This window comes from Xenopus tropicalis, chromosome 3, assembly GCF_000004195.4.
Source record: "Xenopus tropicalis strain Nigerian chromosome 3, UCB_Xtro_10.0, whole genome shotgun sequence".
In the NCBI taxonomy this organism is placed as follows: domain Eukaryota; kingdom Metazoa; phylum Chordata; class Amphibia; order Anura; family Pipidae; genus Xenopus; species Xenopus tropicalis.
In genome coordinates, this window is record NC_030679.2 from 146,961,243 (window position 1) to 146,974,145 (window position 12,903).

The 12,903-nt window shown below is 53.9% G+C and overlaps 2 protein-coding genes across 2 annotated transcripts; one reads left to right on the forward strand and one right to left on the reverse strand.

Annotated features, from left to right (window-relative positions):
• Nucleotides 1-1,452: 1,452 nt before the first annotated feature.
• Nucleotides 1,453-8,087, reverse strand: cyb5d1 (cytochrome b5 domain containing 1). Its single transcript, NM_001079152.1, has 4 exons — nucleotides 7,896-8,087; nucleotides 5,124-5,200; nucleotides 3,103-3,321; nucleotides 1,453-2,022 (listed from the first exon to the last, which is right to left on the reverse strand). Exons 1-4 carry the CDS (start codon nucleotides 8,020-8,022, stop codon nucleotides 1,792-1,794), a joined length of 654 nt encoding a protein of 217 aa, NP_001072620.1. The 5' UTR covers nucleotides 8,023-8,087; the 3' UTR covers nucleotides 1,453-1,791.
• A 168-nt stretch (nucleotides 8,088-8,255) lies between these two features.
• Nucleotides 8,256-12,789, forward strand: naa38 (N(alpha)-acetyltransferase 38, NatC auxiliary subunit). Its single transcript, NM_001276499.1, is given in 3 exon segments — nucleotides 8,256-8,378; nucleotides 11,847-12,018; nucleotides 12,448-12,789. Coding segments are annotated over 3 exon segments (342 nt in total). The 5' UTR covers nucleotides 8,256-8,321; the 3' UTR covers nucleotides 12,561-12,789.
• The last annotated feature ends 114 nt before the right edge of the window (nucleotides 12,790-12,903 follow it).

The following is a 12,903-nucleotide window of genomic DNA, read 5'->3' on the forward strand; positions in this document are numbered from 1 at the left end:
CACGGGCCGATTGTAGCTTCTAATATGGACCAATTCGGCACCAGATATCAGTGGGGCAGCAACAACTGGCCTGCCCCACTGATATCTGGCCTGAAATTGGGCAGATATTGAATGGGCAGGTTGAAAATACAGGACCGCATCAGCCCACCGACTCCGGCCCCCTTAAAAGAATTACGGCCCTGATTGTTTGCGCCCTGTGCATGCGCGTGATGTCAGCACGCACAGGGAACAGCCATATAAGAGGATCCAGCAGGGAGCCGGGGGACAGAAGCAACCAGAGGATGGAGGGAGCCACAGGTCACTGGAGGGGAGATGGAGGATACTTGGAAGGACGCTGGGGTGGAGCTGGAGGATGCTGGTGGGGGAGCTGGAAGATGCTGGGGAGGAGCTGCAGGATGCTGGGGGTGGAGCTGGAGGATGGTGGGGGGAGCTGGAGGATGCTGGGGTGGGAGCTGGAAGATGCTGGGGAGGAGCTGCAGGATGCTGGTGAATGGAGTTGGAGGATGCTGTGGGTGGAGATGGGGGATGGTAGGGGGAGCTGGAGGGTTCTGGGTGGGAGCTGAAGGATGCTGGGGGGGAGCTGGGGGATGCGGGGGGGGAAGAGAAGGATGCTGGATGGGAGCTGGAAGATGCTGGGGGGAGCTGGAGCATGCTGGGGGTGGAGCTGGAGGATGCTGGGGGGAGCTGGAGGATGCTGGGGGGAGCTGGAGGATGCTGGGCAGTGGAGCTGGAGGATGCTGGGTGGGAGCTGCAGGATGCTGGGGGGGGGAGCTGGAGGATGTTGGGGGGAGCTGGAGCATGCTGGGGGTGGAGCTGGAGGATGCTGGGGGAGCTGGAGGATGCTGGGGGGAGCTGGAGGATGCTGGGGGGAGCTGGAGGATGCTGGGGCAGTGGAGCTGGAGGATGCTGGGTGGGAGCTGCAGGATGCTGGGGGGGGAGCTGGAGGATGTTGGGGGGAGCTGCAGGATGCTGGGGGTGGAGATGGAGGATGCTGGGAGGGATGCTGGGGAGGAGCTGAGAGGCCCTGTGATTTCTAATGGCAGCCCTGGGCGTACCACTGGCCTGGCCCTTCTGTAAGTCAATGTGGCCCCTTGAGCCAAAAAGTTTGCCCACCCCTGCGTTATACTGTATTCAGCACTGCAGCTTTGTACCAAGCCGTGCACACTTGCCCCCATATACCTACCTACTGGATATCAGGAAGGCTGTGCTGCTGCAGAGCTCCTTACTTGTTTACATTGGCAGGGGTTTTGCCATTTGCAGAGTAACTGGGGGGGGGGGGCCAGACCAACTGCAACGTGGTGTATAACAGCTTCTTGATTTGTTGCTTCTTCTTTAGGTTCAGTTCTCCGGCAGAAGGTAAGTGACTGGGAGATTCCTTTATGGGAAAATCCCTTTATCCCGGCATGTCGGGAAGTTCCTAAAGGGAATACAAACCACACGGGATGTGCGGCACGCTGGCAACGAGGGTTTATTTCAATTTCATTATTCTGGCACCTGCTCATTGGCACAAGCACCGTCCCTGCCTTCCTATCAGTAGCGCCGGGCTGCCGTACCCTGCAATCTGATTGGCTATAGAGATGTCCCTGTTTGGCTGTGTGCTACTGGTTACATTGGCCGCTGCACACAATGAAACAGATCCTTTGGCTACGTGAGTGGGGGCAGCTCTAGGGGTAACTGGCACTAAATTCTGTGTTTAACCCCCCTAGGGCCCAATGATGGGATTATCCCACTATCGCCCCCTGTAGGAGGGCACATTGGGGGAGGGCCCATCATACAATGCAGCTTTACTGGTCACAGCTCCGTCAGGTCGTCGTTGAAGTACAGGTGGATACTGGGCGTGTACAGGTCACTGGCGATCTTCAGCTCCTCAAACTCCTCGTCTTCATCCCACACCCCATTCTCCTGCAGGGTCTTGTCCATGTCCAGGGGGAGCCCACAGAACTTCCACGTGTAGCTCCCGGCGTGGCCATTATAGGGCAGGTAGCGCCCCAGGATCTCCCGTATGGTCTCCTCCGAGCAAACCTGCCAATCAGAGGCATCAGTGTTACTGGCGGCTTGGTACAGGGGCGGGGCATACTCACAGCTCCTCCTTCTGTCTGTGTCACTGTGTCACCCTGCAGGGGGAGGGGCAGACTCACAGCTCCTCCTTCTGTCTGTGTCACTGTGTCACCCTGCAGGGGGAGGGGCAGACTCACAGCTCCTCCATCTGTATGTGTCACGGTGTCACCCTGCAGGGGGAGGGGCAGACTCACAGCTCCTCCTTCTGTCTGTGTCACTGTGTCACCCTGCAGGGGGAGGGGCAGACTCACAGCTCCTTCTGTCTGTGTCACTGTGTCACCCTGCAGGGGGAGGGGCAGACTCACAGCTCCTTCTGTCTGTGTCACTGTGTCACCCTGCAGGGGGAGGGGCCGACTCACGACTCCTTCTGTCTGTGTCACTGTCACCCTGCAGGGGGAGGGGCCGACTCACGGCTCCTTCTGTCTGTGTCACTGTGTCACCCTGCAGGGGGAGGGGCAGACTCACGACTCCTTCTGTCTGTGTCACTGTCACCCTGCAGGGGGAGGGGCCGACTCACGGCTCCTTCTGTCTGTGTCACTGTGTCACCCTGCAGGGGGAGGGGCAGACTCACAGCTCCTTCTGTCTGTGTCACTGTGTCACCCTGCAGGGGGAGGGGCAGACCCACGGCTCCTTCTGTCTGTGTCACTGTGTCACCCTGCAGGGGGAGGGGCAGACTCACAGCTCCTTCTGTCTGTGTCACTGTGTCACCCTGCAGGGGGAGGGGCAGACTCACAGCTCTGTCTGTGTCACTGTGTCACCCTGCAGGGGGAGGGGCAGACTCACGGCTCTGTCTGTGTCACTGTGTCACCCTGCAGGGGGAGGGGCAGACTCACAGCTCTGTCTGTGTCACTGTGTCACCCTGCAGGGGGAGGGGCAGACTCACGACTCCTTCTGTCTGTGTCACTGTGTCACCCTGCAGGGGGAGGGGCAGACTCACAGCTCCTTCTGTCTGTGTCACTGTGCCACCCTGCAGGGGGAGGGGCAGACTCAGGCAGCAGTGATGTAGGGTTCAGAGCAGCAGGGGGCGCTAACACAATCTCTCACCTCTAACGCCTGCTCCTGAGATGTTAAAGTGTTAATGATGCGGATGAACTTGGTCTTCGAGGACAAAATGCCAATTTGATAGGTGCTCTCCTTCCACCAGGGCCGCCCAAAGTCATTATCCCATCCTGAGCAGGGAAAGCTGGGTGCTGTGTGCAGGAAGCGCCCCTGGGGGGTGTAATACTTCAGGCACCCAGTCTGCGGGTCAATATGGGTTTTTACCTAAAAAGCAACATTTGATTCACATATAAAGTGACAGGGTCGGCCAAATGATCCCAGTATCCCCCACCCCAGGGGTTATATCAGGAGAGGGTCTGCTAGTTTCCTGACAATGTGCCCCCAACATGTATGGCCACCATTAGGTGGGAAAGATCCGCTTGTTTGGCCGCCTTTAGGGTAATTTCTTGGGCCAGATGTTGGTCATAAAGCCAGGGCCGCCTTCAGAAATCAAAGGGCCCCTCACAACAAAATTTTCTTCCCCCCCTCCTCCCACGCTCCGCCCCCAATGGCCCTCCCCCAGTGACCCCTCCCATCAGTACAATGGACACACAGACATTGGTAGCCAGGGCTCTAACACATTGGCTGCCCCCTAAAACATTGCTGGTCCTCTCCCAGTGTCCTCATACTATGGCCCGCTCCCTGCTGCTTTCTTCTCCCCCCACTGCTTCCTCCCACTCCCCCTACATCCTTCAGCTCCCCTCATTGTCCTCCAGCTCCCCCCCAGCATCCTCCAGCTCCCTCCCAGCATTCTCCAGCTCTCCCCCAGCATCCTCCAGCTCACTCAGCGTCCTCCCCAGCATCCTCCAGCTCCCCCCAGCATCCTCCAGCTCCCCCCAGCATCCTCCAGCTCCCTCCCAGCATCCTCCAGCTCCCCCCAGAATCCTCCAGCTCCCCCCCCAGCATCCTCCAGCTCCCCCAGCATCCTCCAGCTCCCCCCAGCATCCTCCAGCTCCCTCCCAGCATCCTCCAGCTCCCTTCCCGCATCCTCCAGCTCCCCCCCAGCATCCTCCAGCTCCCCCCAGCATCCTCCAGCTCCCTCCCAGCATCCTGCAACTCCCCCCAGCATCATCCAGCTCCCCCCAGCATCCTCCAGCTACCCCCAGCATCCTCCAGCTCCCCCCAGCATCCTCCAGCTTTTCCCCCAGCATCCTCCAGCTCCCCCCAGCATCCTCCAGCTCCCCCCCAGCATCCTCCAGAATCGTCCAGGCCTGGGACAACTGTCCCCCCTGTGCCCCCTGATGGCGGCCCTGCATACAGCCACCAGGAAGCCCCCAAACACAGGCCAATAAGCTGCCAACTCAACGGGAAAGTGCAAAGTTTCGCCATCTCAGATACGGTGGCTTTATAGAGAAATAATATATAAAGGATGTCCCCAGAATTGGCCAACCCCACAGATACCAGTAAGGAATGGGAGGAGTGCAACCGCAGTGCTTATAGGCCAATCTGTGTGCCATTTTACATGGATTATAACACAATAGGGGGACAATGGAAGAGTAGGAGCTAAGGGAGGTTGAATCCATAACACCTACCTAGAAGCTTGGGAAACAAAGCAAGGGGGAATGTAGGCTTTAGGTGTGCCACTATAAAGTGCCCATGTGTTATATGCCACCCACATTATAAAGTGCCCATGTGTTATATGCCACCCACATTATAATGGGGCAAACAGGGCTAATTATTCCCACGGCTGGCAAGGTGCCAGGCTATCAGTCTGACGAAGGGTGCCCGGCACAACTGCACCAATCTGCTCATACTGTATATGCCTGGAGTACCATTGTAACGCTAATGCTTGGCTGGGTGGCTCCCCCTGCTGGTAGGAAGGCAGACGCTGCTCAGAAGCGAATGAAGCAGCAAATCTGCTGCTAATAATAAAGCAGTTCCGCCGGCTCCTGTGCCATAGGGAATAGGGGGAGTGGGTCACACAGGGGGAAGGAGAGGAGTTGGGAGGGGTTGGCAGAGGCAAATAAACAGGAGGGAGGGAGGGTACAGCTGCAATGCATTAGCGGCCCCGCCCCCCAGTTACTTACATCTCCCGTCTTGGGATTGAACCAATGGCTGATATCCCTGCCCGCGGCTTCAATGATTGGCTTGAGCAATACGTCACCTGGGGGAACAGAGAGAGGGATGTGAGTGGGGCGGGAACATGTTCCCATGGTTACAGGGGGTGGGGCAGACTCACGGCTCCTTCTGTCTGTGTCACTGTGTCACCCTGCAGGGGGAGGGGCAGACTCACAGCTCCTTCTGTCTGTGTCACTGTGTCACCCTGCAGGGGGAGGGGCAGACTCACGGCTCCTTCTGTCTGTGTCACTGTGTCACCCTGCAGGGGGAGGGGGCAGACTCACGGCTCCTTCTGTCTGTGTCACTGTGTCACCCCTGCAGGGGGAGGGGCAGACTCACAGCTCCTTCTGTCTGTGTCACTGTGTCACCCTGCAGGGGGAGGGGCAGACTCACGGCTCCTTCTGTCTGTGTCACTGTGTCACCCTGCAGGGGGAGGGGCAGACTCACGGCTCCTTCTGTCTGTGTCACTGTGTCACCCTGCAGGGGGAGGGGCAGACTCACAGCTCCTTCTGTCTGTGTCACTGTGTCACCCTGCAGGGGGAGGGGCCGACTCACGGCTCCTTCTGTCTGTGTCACTGTGTCACCCTGCAGGGGGAGGGGCAGACTCGCAGCTCCTTCTGTGTCACTGTGTCACCCTGCAGGGGGAGGGGCAGACTCACGGCTCCTTCTGTCTGTGTCACTGTGTCACCCTGCAGGGGGAGGGGCAGACTCACAGCTCCTTCTGTCTGTGTCACTGTGTCACCCTGCAGTGGGAGGGGCAGACTCACAGCTCCTTCTGTCTGTGTCACTGTGTCACCCTGCAGGGGGAGGGGCAGACTCACGGCTCCTTCTGTCTGTGTCACTGTGTCACCCTGCAGGGGGAGGGGCAGACTCACAGCTCCTTCTGTCTGTGTCACTGTGTCACCCTGCAGGGGGAGGGGCAGACTCACGGCTCCTTCTGTCTGTGTCACTGTGTCACCCTGCAGGGGGAGGGGCAGACTCACAGCTCCTTCTGTCTGTGTCACTGTGTCACCCTGCAGGGGGAGGGGCAGACTCACAGCTCCTTCTGTCTGTGTCACTGTGTCACCCTGCAGGGGGAGGGACAGACTCACAGCTCCTTCTGTCTGTGTCACTGTGCCACCCTGCAGGGAGAGGAGCTCAATCACCAACAGGCCAGTGAGTGGGAGAGATAGGGTTCATCCCCAGTAGAATTCAGACTCGGCTCCTGAAATATTTATCACTTTCCTCAAAAGCAGTCGAGGGAAAGCCGATTATGTACCTGGGGATTCCCTGCGGGGGGGGGGCGTGAGTGTAAGAACTCCCCGTAACCTTCTGCTCCCACCGTGTGGGTACCCGCCCCTTATATAAAGCTAATCCCCAATATCCAGTCATTCCTCACTGGCAGCGCTTTCACTGGTATCTGTACTCGGAGAGCTGTGACTGCCTGGCCCTTTCTGCCTAATGCACTGCTGGTTCTGACTCCCGCTCCTTTCCTCATTAAATTGTCACTTTTAATTAGGTACATGAGTTTTGAGTTAACATTTAGTAGGATGTAGAGAGAGATATTCTGAGACAATTTGCAATTGGTCTTCATTTTTTATTATTTGTAGTTTTTGAATTGTTTTGATTTTTGTTCAGCAGCTCTCCAGCTTGGAATTTCAGCAGCTGTCTGGTTGCTAGGGTCCAATTTACCTTAGTAACCAGAGAGTGGTAACTGCTATATGAATAGGGGAGGGGCTGGATAGAAAGATAAGGAATAAAAAGTAACAATAACAATAAAACTGGAGCCTCACAGAGCAATAGGGTTTGGCTGCCGGGGTCAGTGACCCCCATTTGAAAACTGGAAAAATATAGAAGAGAAAGGTAAATAATTCAAAAACTATAAAACAGAAATAATGAGGACCAATTGAAACGTTGCTTAGGATTGGCCATTGTATAACATAGTAATAGTTAAGTTGAAGGTGGTTCACTTTAACGTGAACTTTTAGTATGTTGTAAAATGACCTCAGCAACTTTTCAATTGGCCTTAATGATTTATTTTGTATCATTTTTGAATTATTTGCCTTTTTCTGTTTGCAGTTTTACAAATGGGGGGTCGCTGACCCCGGCAGCCAAACCCTATCGCTCTGTGAGGCTCCAGTTTTATTGTTACTTTTTTTATAACATTTTTATATTCAATTCCTTTCCTATTGATATACCAGATTCTTGTTCAAATCAATCCCTGGTTGCTAAGGTAATTTGGACCCTAGCAAGCAGACAGCTGCTGGAACGGCAAACTGGAGAACTACAAATAATAAAAAAATGAAGACCAACTGCAAATGGTCTCAGAATATCACTCTCTGCATCATATTTTTCTATTTAACCCCTCCCCTATTCATATTCCAGCCTCTTGTTCAAACCACTCTCTGGTTGCTAAGGTAATTTGGACCCTAGCAACCAGACAGCTGCTGGAACGGCAAACTGGAGAACTACAAATACTAAAAAAATGAAGACCAACTGCAAATGGTCTCGGAATATCACTCTCTGCATCATATTTTTCTATTTAACCCCTCCCCTATTCATATTCCAGCCTCTTGTTCAAACCACTCTCTGGTTGCTAAGGTAATTTGGACCCTAGCAACCAGATAGCTGCTGAACAAAAATCAAAATAAGTAACAATTACAAATAATAAAAATAAATGAAGACCAATTGCAAATTGTCTCAAAGGTGAACAACCCCTTTGGAGAGTTTTAGGTTGGATAAATATAACCCCGCCGACTCACCCTTGTGCAGCTCCAGTAGAGGGCTCAGATCGTACACCCTGCCCAGGTAGGACACCCACAGGTCGCTGACGATGCAGTGCCGGGACACCTCCCGTGGGGTGTAGAACCGGGGCCGTACGGGACTCATGGCTGAAGCGCTTCCAGCAGCTCTGTTGCTACGGTAACCAGACGCGTTGCGCCTGCACTTCCGCGTTTCACTGCCTGAGCGTCGACCTTCCTCTACTTGCGTGTCATGCCTCACTTTGAGTTTACAGGGCGTGGTTAAGCTGTAGCGTTCTGCCCTATCGCTGAAGCAAGCTGGGTGATGTCACCGGCCTCTCGTTTGTCATTGGCTGGCAGGTATAGGGAGCAATGGGAGTTGTAGTTTTAGTTTGGTTCCATGTGTGAGCTGGACTGCAAGTACCGGAAGGCTGTGCGGAGATTGCTATGGCAGCTGTGCTGGAGGAGAATGGCTGCAGCAGGCAGAGCAGCCCCGGGGCTGGGGTAAGTCGCCTCCTTCTGCCCTAACTTGTGCCATAGTGCTGTGTGGTGTCTCTTCCGGCTCCTTCTTCTACTAATATCTACCTGTTCTCCCCCCCATAGTGTATAGTTGGTATATCCCTCTGTACCCCTTTCCCTCCCCCCATAGTGTATAGTTAGTATATCCCTCTGTACCCCTTTCCCTCCCCCATAGTGTATAGTTGGTATATCCCTCTGTGCCCCTTTCCCTCCCCCATAGTGTATAGTTGGTATATTCCTCTGTACCTCTTTCCCTCCCCCCATAGTGTATAGTTGGTATATCCCTCTGTGCCCCTTTCCCTCCCCCATAGTGTATAGTTGGTATATCCCTCTGTACCCCTTTCCCTCCCCCCATAGTGTATAGTTAGTATATCCCTCTGTACCCCTTTCCCTCCCCCATAGTGTATAGTTGGTATATCCCTCTGTACCCCTTTCCCTCCCCCCATGGTGTATAGTTAGTATATCCCTCTGTACCCCTTTCCCTCCCCCATAGTGTATAGTTGGTATATCCCTCTGTGCCCCTTTCCCTCCCCCCATGGTGTATAGTTAGTATATCCCTCTGTACCCCTTTCCCTCCCCCATAGTGTATAGTTGGTATATCCCTCTGTACCCCTTTCCCTCCCCCCATGGTGTATAGTTGGTATATCCCTCTGTACCCCTTTCCCTCCCCCATAGTGTATAGTTGGTATATCCCTCTGTGCCCCTTTCCCTCCCCCCATAGTGTATAGTTGGTATATCCCTCTGTGCCCCTTTCCCTCCCCCTATAGTGTTTAGTTGGTATATCCCTCTGTACCCCTTTCCCTCCCCCCATAGTGTATAGTTGGTATATCCCTCTGTGCCCCTTTCCCTCCCCCCATAGTGTATAGTTGGTATATCCCTCTGTGCCCCTTTCCCTCCCCCATAGTGTATAGTTGGTATAGCCCTCTGTGCCCCTTTCCCTCCCCCATAGTGTATAGTTGGTATATCCCTCTGTGCCCCTTTCCCTCCCCCATAGTGTATAGTTGGTATATCCCTCTGTACCCCTTTCCCTCCCCCCATAGTGTATAGTTGGTATATCCCTCTGTGCCCCTTTCCCTCCCCCATAGTGTATAGTTGGTATATCCCTCTGTGCCCCTTTCCCTCCCCCATAGTGTATAGTTGGTATAGCCCTCTGTGCCCCTTTCCCTCCCCCATAGTGTATAGTTGGTATAGCCCTCTGTACCCCTTTCTCTCCCCCCATAGTGTATAGTTGGTATATCCCTCTGTACCCCTTTCCCTCCCCCCATAGTGTATAGTTGGTATATCCCTCTGTGCCCCTTTCTCTCCCCCCATAGTGTATAGTTGGTATATCCCTCTGTGTCCCTTTCCCTCCCCCCATAGTGTATAGTTGGTATATCCCTCTGTACCCCTTTCCCTCCCCCCATAGTGTATAGTTGGTATATCCCTCTGTGCCCCTTTCTCTCCCCCCATAGTGTATAGTTGGTATATCCCTCTGTGTCCCTTTCCCTCCCCCCATAGTGTATAGTTGGTATATCCCTCTGTGCCCCTTTCCCTCCCCCATAGTGTATAGTTGGTATATCCCTCTGTACCCCTTTCCCTCCCCCCATAGTGTATAGTTGGTATATCCCTCTGTACCCCTTTCCCTCCCCCCATAGTGTATAGTTGGTATATCCCTCTGTGCCCCTTTCCCTCCCCCATAGTGTATAGTTGGTATATCCCTCTGTGCCCCTTTCCCTCCCCGCATAGTGTATAGTTGGTATATCCCTCTGTACCCCTTTCCCTCCCCCATAGTGTATAGTTGGTATATCCCTCTGTGCCCCTTTCCCTCCCCCCATAGTGTATAGTTGGTATATCCCTCTGTGCCCCTTTCCCTCCCCCCATAGTGTATAGTTGGTATATCCCTCTGTGCCCCTTTCCCTCCCCCCATAGTGTATAGTTGGTATATCCCTCTGTGCCCCTTTCCCTCCCCCCATAGTGTATAGTTGGTATATTCCTCTGTACCCCTTTCCCTCCCCCCATAGTGTATAGTTGGTATATCCCTCTGTGCCCCTTTCCCTCCCCCCATAGTGTATAGTTGGTATATCCCTCTGTGCCCCTTTCCCTCCCCCATAGTGTACCCCTTTCCCTCCCCCCATAGTGTATAGTTGGTATATCCCTCTGTACCCCTTTCCCTCCCCCATAGTGTATAGTTGGTATATCCCTCTGTGCCCCTTTCCCTCCCCCCATAGTGTATAGTTGGTATATCTCTCTGTGCCCCTTTCCCTCCCCCATAGTGTACCCCTTTCCCTCCCCCCATAGTGTATAGTTGGTATATCCCTCTGTGCCCCTTTCCCTCCCCCCATAGTGTATAGTTGGTATATCCCTCTGTGCCCCTTTCCCTCCCCCCATAGTGTACCCCTTTCCCTCCCCCCATAGTGTATAGTTGGTATATCCCTCTGTACCCCTTTCCCTCCCCCATAGTGTATAGTTGGTATATCCCTCTGTACCCCTTTCCCTCCCCCCATAGTGTATAGTTGGTATATCCCTCTGTGCCCTTTTCTCTCCCCCATAGTGTATAGTTGGTATATCCCTCTGTACCCCTTTCCCTCCCCCATAGTGTATAGTTGGTATATCCCTCTGTGCCCCTTTCCCTCCCCCATTGTGTATAGTTGGTATATCCCTCTGTGCCCCTTTCCCTCCCCCCATTGTGTATAGTTGGTATATCCCTCTGTGCCCCTTTCCCTCCCCCCATAGTGTATAGTTGGTATATCCCTCTGTGCCCCTTTCCCTCCCCCCCAGTTTATAATTGGTATATCCCTCTGTACCCCTTCCCCCCCCCATAGTGTATAGGTAGTATATTCCTCTGTAGCTCTTTTCTTACACCCCCCCCCCCCCATAGTGTATAGGTAGTATATTCCTCTGTACCCCTTTTCTTACACCCCCCCCCCATAGTGTATAGGTAGTATATTCCTCTGTACCCCTTTCCTTCCCCCCATAGTGTATAGTTGGTATATCCCACTGTACCACACTGAGCCAGAGGGGGGCAGACAAGCTGCAGTAAGACCCCCTGTATACTTACCTTACTGCTGAGGTATATGGGGCAGTGTTTGCCCCTGTGTGGGGTGCAGACTCCTACCAGTGGCCTGGTTTGCCCTTATGGAAGGGGTAAATCCTACCTCTTGCCCCAATAAGTTATCACAGCCGCTAAGCCTGCCCAGAGCAGCCAATAAGATGTTTGCTTTAAAACTGGTGCCCACTACATGCCATCTGCTGATTGGTTGCTATAGTTACAGCACCTAGCAAACACACTGGAGCTTATCTCTCTACACTGGGCAAATGTGCCCATGGGCAGTAACCCATAGCAACCAATCGGTAATTGGCTTTTTTTTCAGCCGGCTGCAGGTAAAACAGAGAATACATGAATCTTCTTGGTTGCCATGGGTTACTGCCCAGTGTTGATAAATGACCCTGAGTGTTTTTTATTTGTGTTGCCAGGACTCGGATGCAGAGGCGGGGGACACCGCCCGTCACAAGCTGGAATCCCTCCTCAACCGGAACATGAGGATCGAAATGACAGACGGACGCTCTCTGATTGGCTGTTTCCTCTGTACGGACAGAGACTGTAACGTCATCTTAGGCTCCGCCCAGGAGTTCCTGCGACCATCCGGTAAGGTCCAGTGATTGGTCCCGGGGCAGGCAGGCTTCTATGCGCCATAACCTCGGTGCCCAGCAATTGGATTTTTAATTGGTGCTCTTGATTGGCTCAAGAATTAGCCCCTCCCCGTCCTGTTACCGAGTCACATGTGGTTGTATAGAACCCCAGGATAAATATTCCGTCACCTAGAACAGACAAGTCCTGTGGTATATTGGGCACCGAGGTGCAGCCATATTGGGTCCCTCAGGCAGCCATATTGGGCCCCATGTTAGGGAGAGATTCAGTGCCCAATTGGCACCTATTGCCCCACAATGAAGCCTGTTATACACAGTATTGCTATGATCAGCAACACATTGGGGCAATTAGAAGGGCACTCAGGGTGGGGGAGGGGCTGCCCGACTTGGGGCCAATATATTCTCATTTACCTTCTCTTTCCCACAGACTCCTTTCCGGTCAGGGAGCCGCGGGTGCTGGGTCTGGCCATGGTGCCCGGGCATCACATTGTGTCCATCCAAGTGGAACTGGAGAGTGTCACCTCCCCTCAGTACATCTAATTCTCTAGGACTTAGGCAACTGTGTTCCTCGGGGGCCTGGATAGCCCTGCCCCCGAGTACAGTGCCCGCCCCTGAGGGGTGGGAACATCTGTAAACTCGGAGAAAATCATGTTTGTACCTCTGTGTGCCCCCCGTGTCCTGTGCCAGGGCAGTACCTGGGTTGGCGGTGCCTATGTGGGTGTGTGTGTTTGTAACGATTGTGTAATAAAGTGTCCAATCCATTGCTAAAGGGGCGGGGCCTTGTTCTTTGCAGCAGAGGGAAGACAGGAGGTGACCATTCCTTATACACCATGACATGCAGTGCGGGCAGCAGCGGTGCCATTGTATACACACACACACAGTT

Excerpts from the sequence above, each read along its gene's own strand:
- cyb5d1 (NM_001079152.1), bottom strand. The coding sequence starts at position 8,022 with ATGAGTCCCGTACGGCCCCGGTTCTACACCCCACGGGAGGTGTCCCGG. Across the intron at positions 5,201-7,895 it reads TCTACTGGAGCTGCACAAGG|GTGACGTATTGCTCAAGCCA; the intron begins GTGAGTCGGCGG and ends CTGTTCCCCCAG. Across the intron at positions 2,023-3,102 it reads CTCAGGAGCAGGCGTTAGAG|GTTTGCTCGGAGGAGACCAT; the intron begins GTGAGAGATTGT and ends TCTGATTGGCAG.